Source organism: Enoplosus armatus, chromosome 16 (genome assembly GCF_043641665.1).
Source record: "Enoplosus armatus isolate fEnoArm2 chromosome 16, fEnoArm2.hap1, whole genome shotgun sequence".
Taxonomy (NCBI): Eukaryota; Metazoa; Chordata; class Actinopteri; order Centrarchiformes; family Enoplosidae; genus Enoplosus; species Enoplosus armatus.
The window spans coordinates 15,590,305-15,616,706 of NC_092195.1; the positions used below are offsets into that span (position 1 = coordinate 15,590,305).

General features: G+C 39.8%; 2 protein-coding genes across 2 annotated transcripts; one reads left to right on the forward strand and one right to left on the reverse strand.

The window, feature by feature from the left end:
• The first annotated feature begins 872 nt into the window (after positions 1–872).
• On the forward strand, positions 873–14,889 carry slc44a4 (solute carrier family 44 member 4). The gene is made up of 23 exons (XM_070921264.1): positions 873–924; positions 5,204–5,252; positions 5,396–5,469; positions 7,183–7,261; positions 7,405–7,504; positions 7,593–7,724; positions 7,859–7,919; positions 8,201–8,321; positions 8,454–8,459; positions 8,849–8,932; positions 9,261–9,373; positions 9,800–9,922; positions 10,731–10,830; positions 11,062–11,154; positions 11,311–11,413; positions 11,746–12,005; positions 12,393–12,487; positions 12,815–12,918; positions 13,141–13,214; positions 13,386–13,456; positions 13,669–13,763; positions 13,886–13,970; positions 14,266–14,889. Exons 1-23 carry the CDS (start codon positions 873–875, stop codon positions 14,382–14,384), a joined length of 2,193 nt encoding a protein of 730 aa, XP_070777365.1. The 3' UTR covers positions 14,385–14,889.
• A 418-nt stretch (positions 14,890–15,307) lies between these two features.
• Positions 15,308–25,761, reverse strand: rnf5 (ring finger protein 5). Its single transcript, XM_070921842.1, has 6 exons — positions 25,472–25,761; positions 20,443–20,461; positions 18,889–19,001; positions 18,733–18,790; positions 18,515–18,626; positions 15,308–18,034 (listed from the first exon to the last, which is right to left on the reverse strand). The coding sequence occupies exons 1-6, from the start codon at positions 25,708–25,710 to the stop codon at positions 17,916–17,918; spliced, it is 660 nt and encodes a 219-aa protein (XP_070777943.1). The 5' UTR covers positions 25,711–25,761; the 3' UTR covers positions 15,308–17,915.
• Positions 25,762–26,402: the final 641 nt, after the last annotated feature.

Consider the following 26,402-nt stretch of genomic DNA (forward strand, 5'->3'; position numbering starts at 1 on the left):
GAAGGAAGTTAACAAGATCAAGTGTAATTTCGTTACAATCCCCAATTATTTCACTTCATATTGTGCATTTAGTGATGCATAAAGTATTACCAAAGAAATTTGATAGTACTCAAGTTACCACGAACACTACATGGTGAGTATTGAGCCTTTGGGTCCCCTAAGGGTCTTGGGCAGCGTAAAAGTAGCAGTAGGATGTAAAAATACTCTGTTAATAAAAGTCCTGCATTCCAAATATTATTTAGGTAAAAGTACAAAAATCTATCAATCTAAATGTTTTATCAATAATATAAATCTGCAAGTAACTTGCTGTCAAATGTAATATATAATAGTAGTCACGGGGGACATTTTCCTGCATTGAGCACTTTTACTTTTAATATTTTAAGTACATTTTTCTAATTATACTTAACTATACATACATTTACTTAAGTAATATTTTCAATGCTTACTTGTAACAGAGTATTTTTACTGTATGGTATTAGTACTTTTACTTAAGTAAAAGATCTGAATACTTCCTCCACCACTGGTAAAAACAGACAATCATGATATAACCCTTAACCTGCTGCTCCGTCTTTGTGAGGTGCAAGTACAGGATTAGCCCAGTTGGGATGGTTTGGAGTGATTCCTCCTCTCACAAACAATCTTTGATAGAACGCGCAGGTGCGCATCCCTCAGCAGGTGCGCTCGTGTCGTCACTGCCTAGTTACGGCTGCCACGAAGAAAAAGATTGTCGAACTTAGTTGTCCGCTCAGACCCGGTGGAGCCCGTTTTAAACGCCATTTTAGCTGCCTGTTTGTAAAGTTTTAAGATTACTTTAAGAAAAGGAAGTTGTGTTTTAGAAGTTTGGGAGGAAAAGGTGGACGTTGCGGCGAAAAATGGGTAAAAAACAGGAGACAAAACAGGAGACAAATCCGGACTCAGAGTACGGTGAGTGGACATCGCCCGTTACCTCAGAGGTTCACTGTTAAAATCTAAATATCTCTAAGCTAGATAATGTTAACTAACAAACTGGCACCTTTTGGCAAATCTAACGTCATATTTAATTGTGGGCGTGTTCTTCCCAAATTTTGAGTTGCAAGTAAAGTTTGTAATATTGATTTTACCAAGTCATTTTTCATGATTAACGTATTCTTTTGATAGGTTAACGTTAGTTAGGTCATATTAACTAACATAGGTAATCGTCAGCCTATTTAAATCCATGGTGTTTACATGAGATGTGTGTCTTCTTATATTTAAAATCAGCTACTGTAGATAACGTTACAGTTTAAGACTCAAATAAGAGTTCTTGTTCATGTAAAATATTGGATACTTTCACTTCTTCCTTCAAATAAGATCTGAGAAGGAAAAATCACTTTTTGATTTAAATGCTCATAATTAATTTCCAAACTAATGTCATAACATTTGATGAGGGGTTATAAGTACACATTGCTTCATTTTAAGTCAGAAAGGTCAGGAACCACTCCTTTGAATTAACCACACTGTCAACTCAGCACCTTATTACAGCCATATTGTAAAGTGTAATGTTGTTTTGTTGTGGTTAAATAACTATAAGCTGAAAAGGGCTTGGTGGTGGCAGCCAGCCAGCCATACAGACTATCTAAGACTTGTGCTACCTCTTCAGGCAGACAAGTTGTCTTTCCTCGTATTGGTACAGTATTATATTGAAATTATCATTTTATTCTGTATTTTGCAAACAAAAGACGCGAAAGTATGTAATGTTTTAAAAAGATAAATTCTGTGCTGATTGTCACATTTCAGACCTGCTTGTGACTCTTTGATTTTTAGCCTTCTGTCATGTGTTCAGCTGATCCATGTTTCCTGCATCCCTGTTTACTCTTTGTGGTATTTGATGCATTCATAGAGTCACACGTCTATTGACAGTCTGGGAGGTTTAGCAAGGCCACAGTAAACAAACCCTCCTTGGAGGTAAATATCCACTCGGATTTCATGTCTCCTCAAATAACTTATAAAAACACCAGAGAATAAGATGACGACAGAAGAGGTGACTACAAGCTGTTTGACCATGGCATTACTGTAACAACTGAACCTCTGTTCTCAAAACAGCCTTTGTATGTAAACTATTAAACTCATCACCATGTTTTCTAATTAAGAATCTGCTTCCTACTAGTTCTCTACAGTTGTACTGTCCTTCATGAGGAAGTAGAAATCCTTTTGAATGTCGGACATGACAAAGCTCCCTAACTCAAATTGCTTGTTGTTGGGTCATGTTGTTGTACAGTATGTCTGGGTTTCTTCTTGTTGGGATCAGTTACACATTTCATGTTTGTCTGTTTAAGAATGTGTAGACTCTCAGTGTTGGGAAATAAGTGACCTGCTAGTTGTTGTTGCTGCAAATCATTGACCAGAAAATTTGTTAAAGCTGCTTGAGGCAACGGGGGAAAATAATTAGGTTTGATTTTAAAACACAAGCTAGTTAATATAGCTAATGTATAAAGCAAGAGAACCACCAGTAGGTTTAATTTTGAAAAGTTGTGTATATCATCATCACAACACAATATTCCATCGATAAAATGTTGATATTAGGTTGGATTAGTAAGAATTAAAAGTACATATCTTATGTTAGCCATCTGGTGTGCATTTACATTATTTAAATTGGTGGACGTCAATTTAATTATTGAAGACACATCTATGTTCAACAACTCTCTCCATTAGAGCTGAAACAATTGATTAGTTGATCAACAGAAGATGAATTAGTATTTGGTGAGCGATTAGTTTAAATGAACCAAATATTTGCTGGTTCCAGCTTCTCAAATGTGAGGAATTGATGCTTTTCTCTGTCATATATGCAAGTAAAATTAACATGTTTGGGTTTTGGACTTTTGATCGGACAAAACAAGCAATTTGAAGACGCCATTATAACTTTTTTTGGACATTTTATTGGCTAAAGGATGAATATTTGTTTTTACTGATTTCAATAATGAACGTAAATGTTAGTTGCACCCCTACTCTCCATGTTCTTTTTGAATATTTATAACAATAAGAAATCCTTTCTGCTGCTGTCATGTCTATTGACATTTTTAACCTTTAAAACCTGGTATACAGGAGTCACATAACAATCAACAATCAAATCAATCACACTCAAATATGCCCCTTCCCCTCATATTTTGCACTTTTCTTTGTTTCTTTCTTTTCCTTTGGGATAGTCCTGTATATACTGCAGCTTACCCATTAACTTTGTTGCCATCTCTTTTCACAGTAAAGAAGGGTGAGGTTTGTACAATAAACATCCTTTCAGTCAAGTGAAGATTTCTTTGTTAAATATCTTAATGTCTTGCCCCAAATGATGATTAATGTTTTGATTCATTGTGTTACCCAACTTGGGCAAAGAAAAGTAAAATTAGTTCTCTCATTTGTGTCACTCCTCTTCAGCCAAGGTCAAATGATGACCCTCACACCCATCATCTCCAGGCTATAAAAATGTCTTGCAGCTCGCCTGTTTGGGGTTCAAGGTTTAAAGGTTTAAAGCTTTCCGTCAGCTTTTTACGAGTGCATAAAAACTGAAAAATCCTTTATATGCGTCACACAGAGTCACAGTGAGCCATTTTTCATGTTGCCATTTACTCTAAACACGCAGCAATATCCTAGCAGAGCTGAAATCTGATACTCGTGGCATTACAAGAGGCTGACGAACAGGTTCCTTTGTTGAGAAAATTTTATATTGCTGCCTGAATCATTCATCTGACTATTCCACAAATGAAGGTTTAGGAAACAGCTGATGAGCACAGAGGCATTGACGTTTGGTCTGTCAAATTCATGTTCCTTTGTGTGGCATTGACACTCACACACTTGTTATTTACATATGATCCATATCAGATATTACTGTATCATAGAGAGCCCCTTTCATCTAAGATGTGGGAATGTAGACTTTATTCTCACATTTCTCTCCCTCCTTTGAAGGATTGTACTGTTCCACTGCTCCATGGAAAGTCTTTATATTTTCTTAGCCTCTGTGAATGTGTGTGTTTAGTTTCTGTGTATTTTGTTTGTCTTAGAGTCATATTAATAGATACAAACACTTTGCATCCTACTCAGAAGTCCTGACATAGCAGCCTGCAGGCAGTGTTGATTCACAGTCTCCATTCACCCCTATTCAAATTACAGCCAGTGGGGATAATCTTGTTCTAGCTGCTATGAAAAACTGATAATGATGAGCTGCCTGGCAAAATGTCCATTGCTGAGGACCAGTGAAATCAACACAGCATGTTAGTATTTACATGTATAAAATCACCTGCACGCTTTACATCATGTCGTACTGAGGATCCATTAGACAGTTCAGGCTCTTCGTCACAACCTTCCGCCACTATTTGTTAGTAAGTAAGTAAATTAGTGTTGGAGCACAAAATGTTAGTTTGTATTTATGTGTGGTATTTTCAACCTGACACCTGCCAAAAGGTGTCTATTCCTCTTATGATCAAGTACTCCAAGCAGTCAGTGGTGTTTTTCCTGCCTGACAGGATAATCCATCTGACTCTGACTCTCATGACAGGAATGTTTTCATTTGGGATCTCCTCAAATAAGTTTTCAGTTTGTCAATTTTAGCCTTTCAAAATGATTAAACATCTGTGACTCTCCCTCCTCCGTAAGCCAACCTTTTAAATTTCAAATCTTATTCAAATAACCCCAAGCTGCTTGTGTCAATGCCGTCCCTCTGCTCAAATCCTTTTCTTTCTACTCTGTCCACTGTACATTGAAGTAACTATGGAAAGCAGCTTGTTGTGTGATTATATAAACGACACCTACTGGATTTCATTGTTTGTTCTTGCAGGTTGTCTTTCACTCTGTTCCAGGAAACAACAACAAGACGTTTCTTTCCTGTTATACAGTCACTTCTGTTATAGTGTTATTGCACCTGTGAGCAACTAACCCATAACCCATAAAAAAGGATTCCTTTTCCTCTTTCACTTGCACCATCATTCATTAACTCTAAGAAAAGGACACATGGAGACTCGTGCATGAAACACCCATGAACAAAATAAGCAGTTCCCCCAAAGAGTTTTTTATGCACACCACCTTTCCCATATTTCCTGTACAGTACACACAGATTTAATCAGCGGTACATTTCCTTGAGGTGGTGTAAGTGCCATTACAAAAGCGAGTGATAAGCCAATGTGTCCTTGACAATGTGTCTGAAACCACACAAGGAAGTTGGTGATTAATGTTGCATGATGAACTTTTCTTTTCCCAGGAGACCCTGCTCAGTTCGACCCAACATTCAAAGGACCCATAAAGAAAAGGTGAATCTGTCTCATTGACTGAGAGATGTTTGCTGAGTTTCTGTTGACTGATGGAATCACATTTGTCAGCCCCAAGGCAAATTTCAATGCAAAACTCAGCCTGCTCACTTAAACCTGTTGCTTCCTCTCTTTTTCTTCGTCAGAGGGTGCACTGATATAATCTGCTGTATCCTGTTTATGGCAGTCATCCTTGGCTACATAGCAGTTGGGATTTTAGGTGAGAGTAACCTGACAACACCAACACAGGCCTTTTGAATCCACGGCATACTCACTGATATCATCAGTCATTGTTTCGCACCATCTCCTCTCTGGGTCCCTCTTGTCCACTCTGTTTGTTCCACTGAATATCTCTGTGACTCGTTTTGATGTTTTTTTTTGTTACCACTCTTGTATCTATCTGTTCAATATGAAGCTTTTGTGCTAGCTTAGTACAGAAACTGGGAACAGGGGCAGACAGCTGCAGTCTGCCTCTCTCTTAAGGTAACAAAATCCAGCAATCCGCACCTCTAAAGCTCACTATTTAACACATTATATCTTGTTTGATTAATGCATACAAAAACTGAAGTGTAAACACGACAATTTGTGGTTTTAATGGGGGTTATGTGCCATACTATTTCTTGGGCTGGGACTTCCTGGACGACAACAAGACTGAGATATGACGTGTTAATCAGTGAGCTTTAGTGATGCCGGTAGTTGGATTTTTGTTACCTTTGGACAAAGGCAGGCTAGCTGTTCCCCCTGTTTCTAGTCTTTATTGTTAAGCTAAGCTAATCGGCTGCTGGTTCCAGCTTCCTATTTCACGGACAGATATGAGAGCGGTATTAATCTTCTTCTGTAATTTCCCCCAAATTTAAAACTTTTCCTTTAATGTAACAGCTCACCTTTATCTCCTCTCTTTCTCTGTATTCATCTGTTGCAATTCTTAATCCATATACTAATTCATTTTGCATTATTGTTATTATTATTATTGTGTTAAAGTACAAACAGCTCATGTGATGTAGATGTTTCCAGTCAGTGACTCTTTATTGCTGTGTGATCAAACTCATTCCAACACTCAGGTCCTCTCTCTTATCTAGAGTCAACAAAGCAACCTGATAGGTAATACAGTCACCTCATGTGTGTCAGCAGCTGAGTGTGTCCCAAATGGTCAGCTATTTCCTTCATTGGGGGCAGTTCAAAAGCGTTGTTTGGCCAAGGATTGTTGTATATTGTTGTCACATTATCAAAATATTCTCCTAAATACATTGTACATGAGAAACAGTGGTAATAGTCAAAATAGTCAAGGAATTTACCGCCTCTAGCCTGTGTGTACAATGCGTTAGTAGTACAATACATTACATTACAATCATGTCAGCAACAACTAACAATAACTGCATTCAAACCAAACGCCACAGGAACATGAGAGGCTTGAAAGTGGCTCCTGTCAGACTGTTGTGCCCTCTTGTGGTGTACACCAAAGATTACACCAAATTCTGTGACCTGTATAGGACATTTTAGCTTAACTGCCACTGCAAATGTTTTTATCATAGTTAATAACCATACTTTATTTAAACAGGTGTTAACAAAACGCGAAATTTGGGACCCTATTTGAATATTAGACTGTTTAAAATCTTTGGTTAACATGTTGATAAAGTATGATAAAATTATTTCCAGTGGTAACACAGCTAAAATGTACTAATCAGCTCACAGAATCTGATGGTGGTAACACCTGAATCACACCCATATCTCCCGCCTCAATCACTAAATCAGCAGAGTGTCTTTTTCACATCACACCCAAACACAATAAAAGTGCAGTTTTTGTAGAAGTTGAAACATGCTCTCATGCATTAGTCAGTGCCAATTATAAATGGACATAATGGAGCGTCACTAACTGCCATTATCCTTTTCTTCTTATCTCTGTTTTGTGTTTTGTGTTTTTCTTTTCTGTCAGCTTGGCTCTACGGAGATCCTCGACATGTTCTTTATTCAAGAAACTCAACTGGATGGTTCTGTGGCATTGGACCAAATGAGTAATTTAATCTCTCTCTCGTCTTTTCATGTTATTATTATTATTATTATATTATATATATATATATATATATATATATTATATTATAGCATCTGACTGATACAAAATCAAAGTAACTCTTGCTTTCTGTCTTCCCTCTCTCAGAGGCCGACCCAACGTCTTCTACTTTGACATTCTCAAATGTGCCACATCCGTTAACATAATGGCAACTGCTCTTAATGGTTTTCAGTGTCCAACCACACAGGTAGAGAAGGCTGCTCCTAGTGATACTGCACTATTTACTGTACTTTCCCAGTGTCCCAAAAATAATCCTCTCTTTTCACCACCTATAGGTGTGTGTGGAAAAATGTCCCACTCAGTTCGGGGCTGTGCAAATACAGTCGTATTTTCCAAACGTAAAGCCAGCAAGCGTTTTCAATCAAAGTTTCTGTGTGCCTTCCATAGACCTGGCAAATACTGAGCTGGTATGTCCCATTTTGTTGCCATGTATAAACTTTTTGTGTCTCCCTTTTTTTGTCCCCTTGCGACATTTGGATATCTTTCCATCTTCACATGGTTTTAATCTGCAAAAGTCCATTCATGATCTACTTTTTTTCAGACTGTTAAAGAAATTGTGGACAAGGAGCTGTGTCCTTTCTTCTACATGCCCTCGATCTCTGGTGAGTAGAAACACTCCCATTTTCTATATTGTACTCATATTAATTTTGGTCTGACGCTACATGACACTGTACTGAAAGCTGATGAGTTTCATGCAGCTGCTTGTTTAATATTGGTGTGGACTTAACTGCCACTGAACAGGAACTACACTGCTACCTTTTGTTTATTTCTAGGTATATTCAATGGATGATGGCTTGTGATGCAAAGTAAATTCTCGTCATAAATTATAATTGAATCCATTTCAAGCTGATTTGATGTGATTATGTGATTTCTCTACTGATAGTGCTGGGGAGATGTTTGCCCGACATCGGAGCCCTGGGGAGGATCCCTTCATACTTTGCTGATATTCCAGGCTTACCCTCCTCAGTCAATGACACAGTCAGCATAATCAAGAATGGCACTGGGTAAGACACAGTGGATTCCTGACTCATCATGTGTTGAGTAAAAACAAAATGACTCTGCTCTTCAGATAACTGCACATATGAAGACACACCGACACTTCAATAACCCTGTTTCTTTCTCCTCCTCATCACCAGCACAGGGTCGGTGGCCTCGTGAGTTCTTGTGTCGACCCGCAGTGTAGCAGCTTGTTGTAGTTGCTCTTGTTGCTGTTAACGCTCTCTTGGGGCTTGCAGAGTTGGAGCATACATGTGTAGTTTTCAAAACCCTATTATCTCCGTCTTTTTAGCCCGTCTTGCTTTATTTCTGTCTTATCAGAGGTGTATTACATTACTTTTAGTAACGTCCAACGGGCTTTCCATAAATGTATTGAGGCTGTTCTCTTTGTTTGTTTGTTTTATAAACATATGTGTTAGTTTTTCCTTGTTTCTTCACTGTATTTGTTTTACCCGACCCGTTTGCTTCTCACTGTTTACTGTTTGAAAGGAGAGCTGTCACCAACACAGCTTGTCCTTTCTTTTGTCTTCATTAGGGACATTGTGAACGGCTTCAATGCCCGAGAGATCGGCGTCCGAATCTTTGAGGATTTTGCGTCGTCATGGCCGTGGATCCTCCTGTGAGTTCCCTTGAAGAACACACACACTGCCACCTATTGGCAGATATACAGATAGAAATTACTCTTGAGAGTAAATTGAGAATATAATCACATCTCAGTTGTTTGATGTCTGAACTCTTTGCTATATCAAATAAACATAGATGAATTATTCAGAATCTGTATGAGAACATATGTCTACTTGAACATTTTATATATCTCATGTCTTACAATGTCTTAATACTTTATGCTTCCTTTTTGATGTCTTATAAACCTCTTTATCCTTTTGTGAAACTTTCATCTCTTCATAAACTGTTTCACCCCCCTCCTGCCCACCTCTCTCCCCTCTCAGTGGTCTGCTAATAGCCATGGTGGTCAGTATGCTGTTCCTGTTGCTGTTGAGGTTCACTGCTCCAGTCATGGTGTGGGTGCTCATCATAGGAGTCCTGGGTGCAGGGGCATATGGTAAACTCTCATCTTGAGTTGTTTTTAAGGCAAACATTGTTTTCCATTTGTAGAATCTAAACAGAGTTGCAGAATATATGTGCTCTTTCTTCCATTCCTCTCTGTTTGGAAATTCAGGTGCGCATGTGGAACAAAAAGGCTGCAGGTGCAATTATTAAACTGGATAAATAAGTTTCCTCATTAGAAGTTAGGTTTTGAATGCAACTCTCATGCCACCACAATTTAATTCTGTACCTGTGCTGTAAGAAAACAGGTACAGAATTAAGCAGATTCAGATCTGTTTCCTCTTAAATGAGAAAGTGTTAAAAGTTATAGTTTTGTGTATTATTTCTGAACACGAACAAAGTCAACAGGTGCCGTTTATTTGCTATGACAAGATTATGTGTTCCTGGTAGCCTGTGAGCTGTTGGAGTGTGTCTCTTGCAGGTATATGGCACTGCTACTGGGAGTATGATAACTACAAGCAAGCCTCTGCCACCATCTCTGACATTGGTTTCACCACCAACTTCAACGTTTACCTGCAAGTCCAAGAGACCTGGCTGGCTTTCTGTGAGTCTGATTAAAATGCTTACTGTCTTATTTGACTTGACCATGCACTATTTCACCCTCATCAAATATTTCTCACAGTGCAGGGATACATTTTTATCTTTTAACTTTGCCCGGTGGCTTATTAGCATTTTGCAGAGATACTTGTGTGCACATCAAAAACTTAATTAGGTCAGATAAAGTCAGACTGTATTTGCAATGTTTCAACCAAGCAGCTTTAACTCAGGGCAAATACCTGCACAGAGGAAATGAGTGTTATAAAATGTGTTAATAGATCCATTTGCAAAATAAATGCCATAAAACCATTGTTGGTATACACACGTCATGTTTACAACACCTCTTGATTCATGACATTGTAAAATTATTCTGATAAAAGATGACCCAGATTTAAAGGGTTGTGGCTTGTAGCTTGCAGCTGTTTATGTAGCTCATATTGGATATTTCTCTGTTTGAGTTCAGGTAGCAGCATTTTCCTTCTTTTTAAAACTTGCACAGACAAATGATGAACAAAAATACACAGAGAGAAAAAGTAAATGAAGTAGAATACAGATGCTGTATCTAGAAGATTCCCATAGTAAAGCATAATAAGTGAGTATAGTAGTTATTGGTGTATGCAGTAGTGTGCGTTTGTCGGTTTACATGGGAAGAGCGCATGTGCGAGAGTGCATTGACCCAGGGGTGTGTGTGTGTGTGTGTGTGAGAGAATATATGGTGTGTAGTGGTTATATATGACAGAGGGGGATGCATTAAGAGCCTCCAGAGGCTTTTTCCCTTCTTGTCACACTTGTCTCCTCCTCTCCTCCCCTCTCAGTAATAATCATATCTGTGGCGGAGGCGATTATTCTCCTGACCATCATCTTCTTGCGGACCAGAATCCTCATCGCCATCGCCCTGATCCAGGAGTCCAGCAAGTGAGTCATGATCATGATGTCATGGGGAGTGACACTGTCCACGGGTCTTATTACGTATCTAATCTTAAAGGGAACATTTATTAGAATCCTGTATAAGAACTAATAATAATAATTTTGAGGGCGTTTTTTATGAAACCCAATTTGAGTGCAATCAGAGTGCCTGCAAATTGGTTTGTATCTTACTGTGAAGAGGCCATATGGCCTCATAATGTGTTTGTTGATATTCCACAGGGCAATCAGTCACATGATGTCCTCTCTGCTGTACCCTCTGATCACCTTTGTCCTCCTGCTGGTCTGTGTTGCTTATTGGGGTGCCACTGCTTTGTATCCTTTTATTTTAAGTATGCGTGTGTGTATATGTTTGTATGCAGGCCGTTAATAGCACTGTGTAAAATATCCAGGTACAGACACTGTGTCTCTTCTCTACAACCACTTCTACAGTCTAGAGTATCAGATCTTCTCTTAAACTGATGCATGCAGATATTTGGCCACTTCAGGAAACCCAATCTACAGAGTGGTGGCTCTCAACTCCACTATGAGCGACTGTAAGAGTATCAGTGGCTCTGTGGACTGTGACCCTCAGGTGAGTGGGCAGAATGTGATAAAAATTGTGACCTACAGTGAAAACCTTCTCACATTTTTCCATTTGATTGAATTAGCCATGAGAAGGAATTTGGCTGTCAGCTGTTAAATCACCAGGACACAACTGTAATTTAGTAATATGAAAATATTTCCCCTGTAAAACTGAATTAACCATCTCGGAAAGGCAAATACAACATGTTCAATCACCAAAGACAATGGCTGATATGATGAGTGGGATAAAAAGTCCTACTGTTGACACTCTTCACCCCCCCTCTTCCTTTTCACTGTCTTGTTCTCCGTCCTCTCATTCATTCTTCCGTCTCCTCCTCTCAGAACTTCACCTCATCAGATTACCCAGGCTGCCCCTCAGCCAGCTGCATCTTTATCAAATACAACGACGAGGGTCTCTTCCAGAGGAACCTCTTCAACCTGCAGATCTACAACGTGGTGGCTTTTCTCTGGTGTGTCAACTTCGTCATCGCCTTGGGGCAGTGTACCCTGGCGGGGGCCTTTGCCTCCTACTACTGGGCCTTCACCAAACCAGACGATATCCCCATGTTCCCCCTGTGTGCTAGCTTTATACGCTCACTCAGGTAGGTTAATAAGCTGCTGTCGCATCATTTAAATTCCTGCAACAATAAATGATCCATCCCTGTCAAAAGTGTCCAAGATACAGAATGCCTGCAGTCCCTCAGGATAAACCGTAAATCACAGGACATACTGGCTGAATGCAGTTCCCTCTCTGGCTCCTAGAGGGCACATTAGACCTACACGTAACAGTTTAAAGCAGATTTCAGCTTCTAAACAATACAAACTGTAGCTGCTAAGGTGTTTTACCAGCCACATTGACTCTGGTAGACATTTTTCATTTGACTTGTACAATGATAACGCTTTGGGATTCACTTGCTACTGTTGAATAGATTTAGATAGTTGGACACACAAATAACCAGTGAGACATTATCATTTTTTTTACATTTCAGGTACCATGTGGGCTCGTTGGCATTTGGTGCTTTGATCCTGACCCTGGTGCAGATAGTGAGGATCATTCTGGAGTACATTGACCACAAAACAAGAGGTAAGGTTGACGTACCCTCATTACACTGTCTGCATTACCATAAAGGATACTGAACCTTTTTTATCTGCTTGGTTTTATTTTTGAGCTTTAGTGTAAACCGGACATCAGAAGTCTTCATTCAGTGAAAGCTTTTGTCTTAAAGGTATAATATATGAATACCAGGAAGGATGAAGTGTTACTTTATGGGTCTCAGTGTCTCAGTGGGTAAATGAATACTAAAGCTGTACCGGCTGTGTACATGTGGACACATGTCTTCAGAAAAGAGACAGTGTTAGAAGTTTAATGGTGTCAAATAAACAATACACTCACTATACTTTTTGTCCTCAGATGCGCAGAATTCATGTGCTCGTTTCATATTGTGCTGCATGAAGTGCTGCCTCTGGTGTCTGGAGAAGTTCATCAAGTTCCTCAACAGGAACGCTTACATTATGGTGAGCACAGCATATTATTGTTCCTAAGTTTGTACTATTGTTGTTGTAGTAATAATAAACGTTTGTGTAGCTCTCATTGTAAATTGGATAAAGTGCTACCAAAAGGAGAAAAACATGCTTTGATTGAAGTGATTTTAATATAATACATAGGATATTATTTTATTACGCTGACCATCTCATTTTTTCTTTTAAAAAAAAAAGTTGATTTTGCTTTCTCGACAGATTGCCATTTATGGGAAAAACTTCTGCGTCTCAGCCAAAAATGCTTTCAAGCTGCTCATGAGAAATGTAATCAGGTTTGTGCTGAAGTCATGTTTCTTATTCTAAAGGGGTTTTAGTCCGTGTTTTCAATGCTGGCTGGCAACATGTTGTCTGGCCTGCCCATAACATGAATATATTTGCATGTGTTTGAGAGACTCAGTGAGTAGTGTCAAGTTTCTCTGACTCTGACTGTGTGTCTCCCTCAGAGTCGTGGTGCTCGATAAAGTGACAGACCTGCTGTTGTTCTTTGGGAAGCTCCTGGTGGTCGCAGGAGTAGGTGAGGGTGACACCATGCATCAGGAAAATGCAGAAAAATGTGTCAAAGCAGTGTTTTAGGTTTCAGGACATGTTAACTGTATATGCTGTAACTATACAGTATATGATATTCAGTATCTTTAAACCTGCATTAACTGATTTTTTTGGCTGCCTGTGTACACATCAATTCACATGAAAGCATCAGTAGACGCTGAGATCTCAATCTTTTTCCAGGCGTATTGTCCTTCTTTTTCTTCTCTGGACGAATATTACTGCCAGGCAACACCTTCCGCTCTGAAACCCTCAACTACTACTGGATGCCAATTATTGTAAGTAAGAAAATGTAAAAACTGATCTGTCTCTGTTTTTGATAGTAGTCTTTCAGGTACATCAGACTAGTTGAAGTTTATTCTAAATCTTGTTTTGCCTCGTTTCTTCTGTGTTTCTGTAGACGGTGGTGTTTGGTAGCTACCTCATAGCTCATGGATTCTTCAGTGTGTACAACATGTGTGTTGACACACTCTTCCTCTGCTTCTGTGAGTAGATGTTTACAGTTTACTGAGTGTTTATAAAAGCCGGGACATTGACACAGGAATACTGAGTAAAATAATAACTACATATTCTCCCCATATGAGCAAAAAGCACCTGTTTGCATGGATGCTGCCAACACAGGAGATCTGTATTTTTGTGGGGAAGATTTGTGGAACATGCAAATATACTGAAATAGTTAACGGCATTTTATCTATTTTATTTTGAATTGAATAATACTACAATACACGCAGAAACAAGCACACATGGTCTGTTTCATCACATCACTTTTCACTCTCACAGTGGAGGACTTGGAGCGTAATGATGGATCTCTACAGAAGCCGTACTTTATGTCCAAAAACCTCATGAAGATCCTCAACAAATCCAACAAAGCACCAAAAAAGGGTAAAGGGAAGGACTGAAGATCATTTTACCTCTTGAGTTCATGAAACCACACAAACACTGTCACAGACTTTCAGGATCTGTTTATTTACATCTTTTTAAACTTTTAACACTCCATCTTCTCCCAAATACGTTTACTAAAACTAATTTGCTGATTTTGCACTTTTTAATATATTTTTTTTATTGTGTGTGTGAATGTAGTAATGTAGTATTAATGACAGTACATGTGAAAGGACACGCATGAATGCAGGTAATGTGACATTCAGGGTATCCTACATTGTTTCTACTTTTTGTTAATTTGTTAATATATATTTTTTAATTTGGCTCAAAATATTTATTCTATTAAACAATATTTGTTTCTGGTCATAAGTTAACGCTAGACAATATTTCTGCTGCGGACATTTCAAACTGATTTATCATCCGTCACTTAATCCAGTTAAATTTCTTTTAGTTCCACTAAGATTTAGGCTTTTTCTATTTGCTGAACATCTTTTATAGAGTTCCTTCCTAAGATGTGATGGAAAAAACGCATCAAATTTTTAGATAGTATTTGTAAAAAAAAGAAGTTGTTTTATAAATATAAACATTTTTATGACCACAATGTTATTGATTATATAGAAAATAATGTAATAAAGTTGTACATATGACTTTTCATGACCCATCGTGTTCCAGTCATCTCTTGTTAACTACTGTGTTTAGATGCCATCAACCTACATTTGATAATGATGAACACTTTCACAAAGATTCATCTTTTCGTCAATGAAATATCAGAAAACAGTATATATTCAGTTCACGGTCACATAAAACAAAGGAAAAATGACAAACAATTAATGGATTATCCAAATAGTTGCCAATTAATTATCTGTTGATTGACTAATCTAGATTGATTAACCAAGTCCTTTTGATAATATATATATTAAACTGTAGATAATGACGACACAAAACAAGTCAACATTTTAATCAAGTTTTAATCTCCTAGACCATTTGGTTCTGCACAATGTCTCCAGGTTTAGTCATCGCTTGTTTTAGTGTCACATAAGCCTCAGTAATACAAAGTGTAGAACAGACAAGTATGCAAGAAATGAGGAGCTCCAGCAGCCATCCTGTCCCTCCCACAGAGGACCTCCACTTCCATCTCCGACCCTGGTGTGAATGTACGGAAGCCTTAAACGGCCATGGATTCAAACATTTTATTTCCTCTGTTTTCCCATGATAACTTAATTTTTTTGTTTTCCCGAGATCACAAGTTACTTATGTCGTTATCTCGAAATCAATAAGAGATCTTGAACGTGCGCCGTGTCGGTTACGAGAGCAAATGAGCTGAATACATATCCTCATATCAAATCACATAAACAGGGAAGGACAAAGTTGTTTTGCACATTTAACTTAATGGGAGAGGTTGGCAGAAGAGTCATGAACTTGGGCTGCAAGCGTTTTCTTGAGTAAAAGGGATTCATGAAAACCCAGGAACCACATCTCACTTTACAAAAGCTTCTTGAGGACAACTTGCACATCTTATCCTCTCTCCATGGCTGCTCATCCACTCAGAAACACGTAAAAACAGCATTTACAATATTCATATATACAAATATATAATGTGTATGTGGCGCACACAAAAATGTATGGTCACAATGTTATGTTATTTAATGTATTTTATTTCAAGGGTGATTTAAAGAAAACAGAAATGTTAAAACTTAAGTAAAAGAGGTCAATTACTGCCGTTTTATAAGCCCCTAGGCTCTTTAATAGACTGGGAGATTTCCAGTTTAACCAGCAGGTGGCAGTGTGGCGCTTCGCTTCTCTACTTCCTCATTCTACCGAGCGAAGCTGTTTGGAGAAGTCGGCTGTTGTCGCATCATTTCTCCTGTTTATACAGGTCGGTGGACTTTTAAAAGAAAAAAAAGATGGTGTTATTATGTACACGTTTATTACAGTTTAAACTGACTGGAAAGTTTTGTTGATGATTGTTTGTACATGTATGTATTTATGAGTTTGTGAGCAGTTTGTGGAGTACAATCTCCCAGTGTGGCGCCAGCTGTAAACTTTTATTTTGTTTATACCCACGTAAGGTCGAGAGATAATACAGGTTTGGCTTCAGTACATTTAAGTGTTGGGTTGTTTTGTTTGTGTGACAGTTTAAGGTATTTTAGTTTAGGATGATTTTGCACGTGTGTAAATAAATACTACCGAGCGAAGCTGTATGGAGAAGTCGTCTGTTGTCGCCTGTCTCATCATTTCTCCTGTTTATAGGCTCTCAGCCTGAGACCTGTAACATGTACTCACTCACTCAGACACAGACACATAAAGTCAGGCAAAAAACACAAATCAACGGTGACAAAGTTTACTGAATCGTCTCTCGTCATTCCTTTAAATTCTTAGTGTGCTGACGTTTTCACCTCCACGACTGACTGAAGTGACTCTCCTCACGTGTCACACCGACTCTACCTGCGGTCAGGACGTATTGTGCAGCATCTCATCGAGCTACTTTGCAAGCCAGAACTTTTCTCTCTTTACAATTTGCTCTGTAAATAACAAACTGTGTGTCAGACTGTTATTTTTACTCTTTCAAGTTGATGTGAAAATCTCCCAAACTGGCCCTTTTCAACGGTACAGCCATCCATGTTTGTGCAGCTTTGTGGCGAAAGACGCAAGTGGTTCAACACCAGCACACACTCCAACGTTTAGGACAGCTCCGTCTACAAATGACTTCACAGTGTAATGGCAGTTTTTTTTTGTTAAGACAAATGTATATAAAAAATGCATCCATCTCTGCTTTTTCTATCTGTACATTTTTCCTTTCAAGAGCAAGTCGCAAATTCTAGGAGTACTTATCCATTTCATGAGGAAACTGTAAACAGGAACAATTCAATTACATGTTTCACCCCCGACATCATACAGGACTGATCTGCTACTCTTTGGCCTTTTAGAGTAAGAAGTAGTTGCTATAGCAACTCCAATTATCTTCTCCTCTGTTTTGTCCCCATTTTAACCTCACTTTCCACAACGTGCCTCTCTCTCTCTCTATTTAAGGAATGTGAAAAAACAAAACACAATTAGTAACTGCCCCTCCACCCACCTTTTTCTGCAGCTCGACACCAAAAAAAAGATCCTTTACAAAGCTCATCCTTATTATTTAATACTGTCTCTGAACCCCAACAGTGAGCCCCTTAAACTTAAACTTCTGTGTGCATATATCAACAGGTGTATGTAGAGAGGGGGGGGCTAACATTACTTATTGTGGGATTCACGCAACACCACTTTGCACTGTGAGTGTTGTAACAGGTGGGTGGGGCCGAGTATCGAAAAGTCAATCTCCCTTAGCCAGGAGGAGAAAAAACAAACGTCCTGTATTTCTTGTTTTGGGATCAAATGCAACGCTCTGCTTTCTCTCCCAAGTTAGTACCTACTAGGAAATGTAAAATGAGTGTGTGTGTGTGCGTTTCTCGAGTTAAATGTGAGTTTTTTGTTTTGTTTTTGTGCGCTCCTCTCTCGCGGTCATCGATCCACTTGCCCATCTATCCATCCAACCATCCCGTCCGTCCATGTCTCCATCACACGCTCAGCAGCCAGAAGAAGAAGAAGATGGCCACAAACAGGAAGAGGGAGTCTTGCCAGTTGTTATTGCCGTTGTTGAGGTTACCGTTGTCTTGGTGATCACCTGCATACTGGTCTGGCGGGGGGGATGGGAAAGGTTATTGCAGCAGTGTCTCTGGGGATGGTGTGTTTGCATCCGTACACTAATTATGTCGCCTGAAGGCAGCAGCTGTGTTTATTTGGAGCTTTTTACCCACTAATAATCAGAATAATCCAATCAGAGCATTTCTGCAGTGTTCAACTTATACTGACTTATAATACTTATTATAATTATTGAAATTTACAACATGGCCACTGAAAATCCCAGGTTGTGATTGGCTGGAAGGTGTGGATTAACTATAGTAACGGGAAGTTAAAATGGAGACCTATGATAGCAGTTGTTTTGCAGTTCTAAATTAAATCCTTTCTGCAAGTGCAACCACAGAAAATCTGACCAGCATGAGTCAAACCGCTCATTCAAAGAAACACACTCTACTATCCCCTAACGGATCACACTATTTAGACCCTGCGGATTGATTTTATCCAGTGAGAAAATAATGTCTTTCCGCACGTTTACCTGCTCTGTGAAAGGGCTCGTTGGTGTTGAAGACAGTGGTGAAGAAGCCGAAGGGGAAAGCACCGATGCCAAAAGACATGTGAAAGCCAGTGTCCCCGAAACCCTGAAACATCTGCGCACAAAGTTACAAAATAACAGAAACATAAGAGAGAATATTGTAATTAGCCATGAGAAATGTGTTGAGTCACTTTTGGAACATTTGAAACAAACCGACTCACCCCGCCTCTGCTCTCTGGCTCTGTTCTCTGTCCCTGAGGCCGAGGTGGAGTTTTCAACCTGAACAGCAACAGAAACAGTCAGAAGGCTACACAAGGACCACAAGGCTATCGCTCAAGCTTCACACACACTACAGATGCAAACACTCCCGGGGCTACCTGGGGTCCTCTTGGCTGGAGCTCCCTCTGCCGTACAGTGGGATGACTTTCTCTCTGCTGATGCCCGCTTTACAGACGGGACACTGCTGCCTGCTGGGCCGCGTCTCCAACCACTGAGAGCAGCAACAGAGGAAGAAAGATGTCAAAATGTTTAGAATACAGATCAGATAAACCCCTTTCTGCTGTGTTCCTGAAGCAAACTGAGCATTACCATCTAAATGCTGGGTTCAAAGCCAAATAAACTAAAGATTTAACCTTGTGAATGTTAACTGAAGCGCATCAAGGATCTCCTGTGATACTTTGCCCAGCAGCACATTCACAACAAACACTTGAACAATAAGTTATTTCCCACAAATGGTTGCGACACTCTCTTAATCTCTAGTAATCTCTATGTAGTGTTTATGCTCCTATACTGAGAGCAATGCACAGCTCTACATGTTAAGTAGCAGAGAGAAAGCTGCAGTAAACAGAGGCATTAAGTGCATTAGCATGTTTAAGCTGCACTAAGTCAACTGACAGGTGTAGTTTCCACACTGAGGTTACATCACAACCACATACTGATTAGGTTAAATGAGTGCTAGATGTTAAAGGCCCTAATCCACTCACACAGGTGTTTTCACTCACTGTGTCCTCACAGGACTGTGTGGGCACATACTGACCCTGTTTAGCTGACATCTCCCTCACTGTGCTGTTACGATGAGTGTTTTAAAGTTCAGACAGACTGCACCGACCAGCACCATACAACAAAACAAGAGGTGATCAGCAGACAGATCAGTCTGTTAAGTGTTGTGTTGTATAAAACGGGTTGACAATGCTTGAATCAGTGGCACAACAGGTACATTTGTACATATGAAACTGCTGGAGAGCTCACTGAAACAGGTAACATATTCATCAGTTTTATGCTTCAATGGAAGTGAATGAGGTGGAGTTAATATCCTCAGGGACTGAATTATTTTCATTATCGGCTAATCCAACAATCATTTTTTTTAATTAATCATTTCATCAATTGGAAGTCAGAAAACAGTAAAATGCCCATCAATTTCCCAGAACCAAATTTAATGTCTAAGTGTTCTTTTTGGGGCTGCAATTAACAAATATCGTCATTCGATTCATCTCTTGATTCATTGATTAAGTGTCAAAACAATGTGAGGAAATAGTTAAAAATTAGTATCACAACTTCCAGAGCTGAAAGTGACCCATAGAACGAGAAAACGTCCTCATATTTGAGAATCTGGAAACAACAAATGTTTAGCATTTTTGTTGAAAGTGACACAAACGATTAATTGATTATCAACCAACATAGTTGCAGATTCATTTCCTGTCAATCGACTGTCCAACAATCCCAAACCCAATGATACAGAATCTTTTCTTGTTAGCTAAATGACATGAACAACAAATCAGTTATTACAATTGTTGTTGATTACTACACAGAGTCCCCTCCTTCAACCTCAGTAGAAGTAGAAGACAGAACATTGAAAACACCTGTGTGGCTATGCAGGACCTTTTAACCAGTATTGCAATGCAAAAGGAGGGCACGACAGAGGAAATACTCACTTGATGAAGACATGGCCAGCTGTAGAGACAGGAAGAAACAAAAAGATTAATTTGCATTCTCGCAATAGCTGCTTGCTTCAATAACAACACCAACATTCCTGGAGAGAATATAATAGAAAAATAAAATAGATGGACAGTCTGCCTGGTTTGCTGTGACACTTGGTCAGGTTTTTCTTCTCACACCTGTGGAAGCCCACCTGGCCAGAACAACCTGTTCCTAACGAGGTGGCTGATTAAACTCGTCCCTGCTCCCCATCGTTAGTATTAATTAGCTCCATCTGCTCCATCAGTTAGCAGCGTCTTGCCTGTGTGTGTAGCTGCCGGCCAGGCCGACCTGCTGCTGCATTGTGGGAGTGCAGGATGCAGGTTTGAGGAAACGCCACATCAGTTGGCTGAGGCTTTTTCAGGAAACGGACTTAACCAAACTAATCTGCAAGTAAGGAAGCTCTCTATAACTTAATCTTGCACAAGTCTATAGTACATTATACATTAAATGTTTTCAAATGCTTGAGTTCTGCCCTAAGACCTTAGTTCATTAAAGCACACTGCAGATATAACAGTTTACAGTTTCCATGAGGTAAGCAGAGCTCTTTTTATAAACTATGATAACATGTTTCTGTCTTGAAGGAAGAAGATTGTTTCAGGCATATGTGGATGCAACAAATACAGCCAGTGTGTTTAACAGTACAGTAAGTAGCAGCACATATAGCTGAAACAACTTTATAAGGTGTAATGTGTTTCTACTGTATAAATGCATACATTTCTGACTTTACCACGCTCTTAATGTCTATCTGCTTCTGACAGAGATTCTTTGAGAGATAAACTTCAACAACAAAGTAACTCGGATCATGCAGAGGAACAGGCAGGACTTGTTTACAAATCTTTTTGTACTTCATAACCACAAAACATTCAAGCCCTGATTGCCTCAGGTGGGCCTAACCGAATGCCTCAAAATGAATGTGAACAAAATACCCAGCTGAGCCAAACAAACTATAAAGCAAAACAAGACCTCATGTAAATCTGCAGGCTTTTACACACACAGTTCAGGCTTCACTGCACGGCTCAGTGTGTACAGTATTAGTGTAATACCAGCTATCAGATTGCTGCTGAGAATGGCATTCCTGTGGATGCAAACAGCTGAACAAAGCGAAAGGCCTAAGTTAACATAACAAACCATTCAGCTGTGATTTAACATGTGGCCACACGCATATATCCAAGCTCTTGTGACCTGGAAATAACTGCTTAATTTCCAATAAGAGGCTCAACAGCTGTTCAGTGAAGTCTGACGGCAGAGTGTGCGCACAGACTCCATTACTTGACGCCACCAGAGCCATTAAAGTCTCATTTTCATAACATAAAATGAGAATAAGAACATAAACCTAGACTGGACTATTGTCTAGTTACTCCCCTCCGATCTTAATCAGGTACGTCACACAATAGTTTGGGAACCACTGATTTACAGCATGTAAGCTTATTTCTGGACCACACATGCAGGTCGTGTTCCTGTTATCTACTGAGAGGGTGTGACACAACTCATCTGTTTGTCTCTCCAAAGGTTCATGTTCAAATACAGCCTGATCCGAGTCCTAGAGGGAAACTTTATTACTCCTACAGCCCGAGTTTTCAAGCACATCTAATAGGTTTCATTAGCGAAAGGAAGTGCCTCAGGTGTAATCACATGACCCACGGGGGGGTGGGGTGGGTGGGGGCACATCGGTCACGTGGTAACAAGTGGTCGTATATGTGGGGGACTCGGGTGGGGGGCTCATAACCGCTGTCTCAGTTCTCAGTCTTTTACTGACAAAGACCGTGTGACTTAAAGGCGGAGCGGAAACAATCAGTCGATTAGGAAAGTCCCTATTTTTAAAAACAAAATTTTTTTTTTTAAAGCAAAAAGGCTAAACAAACAAACAGAGTTTAGTTCCAGCTTCTCAGTTGTGAGGATTTGTGGCTTTTCTTTGTCTTTTGTGATTGTAAACTGAATATTTGAAGGTGTGGGTCCATGAAAACAAGCAATTAAACGACATTGTGAGGGACATTTTTCAGTATCAAGAAAATAACTGACAGATAATCGTTCGTTGCAGCCCTGGTTGAAATCTCTAAAAAAGCTAGCAAGAGGACTGATCACACACTGATCTCAAAATCACAAATGAACTTGCTCACATGTAAAACTTGTATATGGTGAAGTCTGAGTAAGATGTTAAAACAATGACCCGAACAGCATTTGAAACCAGTGGGGTATAGACTACTGATTTCTGACTTTTCCTCAATCTTTACTTATTTTCTTGCAGAATATCAAGTAGTTTTACCTCTCAAAACCTCAAAAAAATATCCCAGTGAAATAATCCAAGAAAATAAAATCACTCTACTCATTCGTCAGTCAGTATTAATGTGCTGATTTTGCGCTCTCTCTCGCTTTCCTTTGATAACACCTTCCTCCATTTCTAACTCAAACATGATGAGCTCTCATTCAGTCTTGCAGCCGGCATCTCCAACGGCGACGAAGTCAAGTCAACTCAAGTGGAATCTCACTCGGGGATTGTAAAGATGTCACATGCTAATTAACCTCAATGTATTGAAGTGACAATAATGTCTCTCTTCACATAAATGCTGCTTTCTCAACTTACGTTTGTCGCTTCAAATGTCAAATTACAATCGTTTGTTGTTACTGTTTCCTGAATAGTTTCTGTCACATTTCAACAGAATTGAGGGTAAAATGCAGGTGAAATACCAGTAAACAGTTTCTGATGCTAGAAAAGTGATACTGGCTCATGGCTGTGACGTTAAACACAGCATTTCTATTGTATTAACTAAATCTGTTTAATTGTGAGCATTTAAGCAACAAACTCAGTTGTTCTGCTGCAGCTGAACTAATAGAAAGAAATGCCAGATAAACTGGTTCAAAACAAACTGTGTCAAAGTTCAATGTCCACTTGTTTTATGTACCGTTGAATCGATGCTGCTAAAGCACAATTTATTTGAAATTGTATTTAAAGATTTCTAATATAAATAAGAATTAATATGCAATTTTGATTTGAAGTTGCAGCAGGTGATCTGATGTCAACACCGTTCTTTATTGCCGACAGTTTCATCACGCTGCACAGAGGAAGAGAGACGTAACATGGCAGCTAAGTTACATCAGCTCACAACACGGCAGCTTCGATGCATGGCTGTGTGGCAACTGCACATGTAACTGTAAGGTGAGAAGCACCTTCTCTCTGATCGAATAGTGATTCAATCAACAAAAATCAGCAAAACATTACAGAACATTGAGATTCCTGCACTATTCCCTAATAAAATGATTTTTTTTTCTCCAGGCATAGAACAAAAAGTTGAGCAACGCTTCTTTTCCTTCAGGCTGAGCATACTGCTCCACGTTTAGTAAACTGTCACTAGTATTCCTTCAAAAAAAAAAAAAGCAACTTTCTCCTTGTAGAGACAGAAAGTAGTCACAATAACCTGTTAACATAATCAACTGTCCACATCTCTTAAAACTGTCTGTCCTCAAGGTTAATCTTTATTTTAGGTTTAGAAAGAGATTTTGGTGTCAGGTGCGCTGCTCTAAATCAGAGTGCCGTTGGTCATAGCTTAAGAGTCCATCTTTAAAAGCTTTAATTTTGCAGTCCTACTAGAAATGTAACAATCCATTCTAAACGCATGGGGGGTCTTTAAAATCCCTGGTTTAGATTTTCTTTGGTGTGTTTGCCACAGAGGGTTTCTCCTGAGACAAAGTGAGATAACATCCGTAGTCACAAAGAGATCGCTGTTTACAGACTTCTCTTGTAGGCAGCAGGAGCATCCCCTACGTCATTAAACTCCACCTCTGTTTCTGTAGCCAAAACACATGTGCACACCCATACAGATCATTATCCTGTTAGACTACAAACATTCATCAACAACAGGTGAAGAGAACTTACATTTCCTTCAGTGTTCTTTTACTACTGATTATAATGCCCTTAGGTTTGACCCCAATCCGACACTCTGGGCTCTAATCTCACATTAGCCTCGACCTGCGAGCGAGCGGCCGTCAGTCAACACTCACAACTCATGAATGAGCCTCGTGCGTCACTGTGTGAATGTTTAGATTTTCAACATAAAGTGGTTTGATGGTTGAGTCTTGCACAAGTCTTGATTAAAACCAAGATAGGAGAAAGGACCACAATCACAGCTGAAGTGCAACCTAAGGTTACAGCTGACAGTTACTTCCATTACTGATGAATCTGATCATTATTTGCTCAATCAATTGTGTAGAAAATGTCCATTACAAGTTCCCAAAGTCTTCAAATTACTTGTATTGTCCAACCAACTGCCAAAAACCAAAGAAAGAGGAAAAACAGCAAATCATCTCATTTAAGAAGCTGGAACCAGAGAATATTTGGTATTTTGGGTGAAGAAACTATTTGATTCTCTGTTTATCAACTAATTGTGTTTGCTCTACTGCAACCCTGACAGTGGCATGTTTGGACAACGAAGGACTGAGCATGGACCTGATGTCAAAGCTGCTGACAGTTTAAACTGAAACAGCAAAGTTAATGTGTCAGAGGGTGAGAGTGAGCAGGGTGTGTGTGCGTCACTGTGACCTCTGACCTACAACAAAACATATGACATGATCAGCCTGGGCCACTTGATTCCTCACAAGATCAAAAATCGCATGTGCAACCTGCAGACCTCAACAGAGCCACCAGGACCACCTGCACTTCAGACAGTAAAAACACGGTTTATGAAGGGGTTGAAGTTCAGGCACACTTCATTTATAACTACAGCACTGACAGCAAACCAACCCCCTCTTCAGTGATATCTAGCTAGCCATCTTGGCCACTGTCATCTCCTGTATAGTGCGGAGACAACCAGCGGGTAAAGCGCGTCGTTGGGCGTGATTCCGCCGTGAAATAACTCAAACTGACGGTAAAAGGAGGCCGTAAGATCTCAAAACCACACACCGGTCCCGGCAGACTGAACAGAAACAAAACCAACCACCTTCACCCATCAAAACTACCCCCCTCCACCCCCTTTCCCCGCCTCGTCGTACCAGAACAAGTGGCCGCACATACTGATGACAGCGTCCCTGGCAGTGTCCAAACAAATGTTGCACTCGAAGGTGGCCCGGTCCCGCTCCCGTTCGCCCTCGCCGCCACCGCCGCCGCCACTGCCGCCGCCGCTGCTGCTGCCGCCCGGTCCGTCGCGGCCATTGCCGCTCTGCCCTGCCGGGAATCCTCCTCTGCTGGCCGGCCCGCCGTCACTCGAGGACCGGGGATCCGCGGCCGCCATAATATTAACTGTACAAGTGAGGAAGGTAACGTACCAACCCAACCCACACGGGCCCGACCCGAGCTAACGTTAGCTGCGAGTCAGAGCGGCGACGACAAGTGTCACCAAAGCGAGGCTGCTGCCGTCACTCCACCTGAAGGAGGACTTCCGTTTCCGGAATAAACAGAGGCGAGGGGCGGGGAGAATGTAAACACCATGCTCATAATAATTATAATAATAATAATAATGGTGATGGTAATAATACAATGGTTGTCGATTAATTTATCAACAAAATATGGAAGAAAAAATGAAAACAAAAAATACTCACGGTATGGTGTATAAAAATTATGAGATACTCATTTCAAACCATGTTAACCTGCTTTTTTAAAGTAACATGAATTTATACACTGATGCTATTTTTCTTTCTCATAATAAGAAAGCATTGAATCCTCATGAAATTATCTGTATCACTACCCCTAAGGCATGGCTGGATTAACCAATTTGGGGGCCCTAGGGCACAAATCAGCTGCTGGGCCCCTATTAATTCCGTTCCTCACACTCTCCTGGTTCAATTTATACCATTTTTCTATTCATACTAGGCCCCAGTTTTAAAATAGATATCAATAAAATAAAACCATTGATATATAATTTAAGCAAACATTTGAAATATTGAAGCTCTTAAAAGTAGACTTTGACACAGGGCCTTTGGATCA

Excerpts from the sequence above, each read along its gene's own strand:
- slc44a4 (XM_070921264.1), top strand. The coding sequence starts at position 873 with ATGGGTAAAAAACAGGAGACAAAACAGGAGACAAATCCGGACTCAGAG. Across the intron at positions 5,253-5,395 it reads AAAGGACCCATAAAGAAAAG|AGGGTGCACTGATATAATCT; the intron begins GTGAATCTGTCT and ends TTTCTTCGTCAG. Across the intron at positions 13,215-13,385 it reads CTCATGAGAAATGTAATCAG|AGTCGTGGTGCTCGATAAAG; the intron begins GTTTGTGCTGAA and ends TGTCTCCCTCAG.
- rnf5 (XM_070921842.1), bottom strand. The coding sequence starts at position 25,710 with ATGGCGGCCGCGGATCCCCGGTCCTCGAGTGACGGCGGGCCGGCCAGC. Across the intron at positions 18,791-18,888 it reads TCCAGCCAAGAGGACCCCAG|GTTGAAAACTCCACCTCGGC; the intron begins GTAGCCCCGGGA and ends GTTGCTGTTCAG. Across the intron at positions 18,035-18,514 it reads CGAGCCCTTTCACAGAGCAG|ACCAGTATGCAGGTGATCAC; the intron begins GTAAACGTGCGG and ends CCCCCCCGCCAG.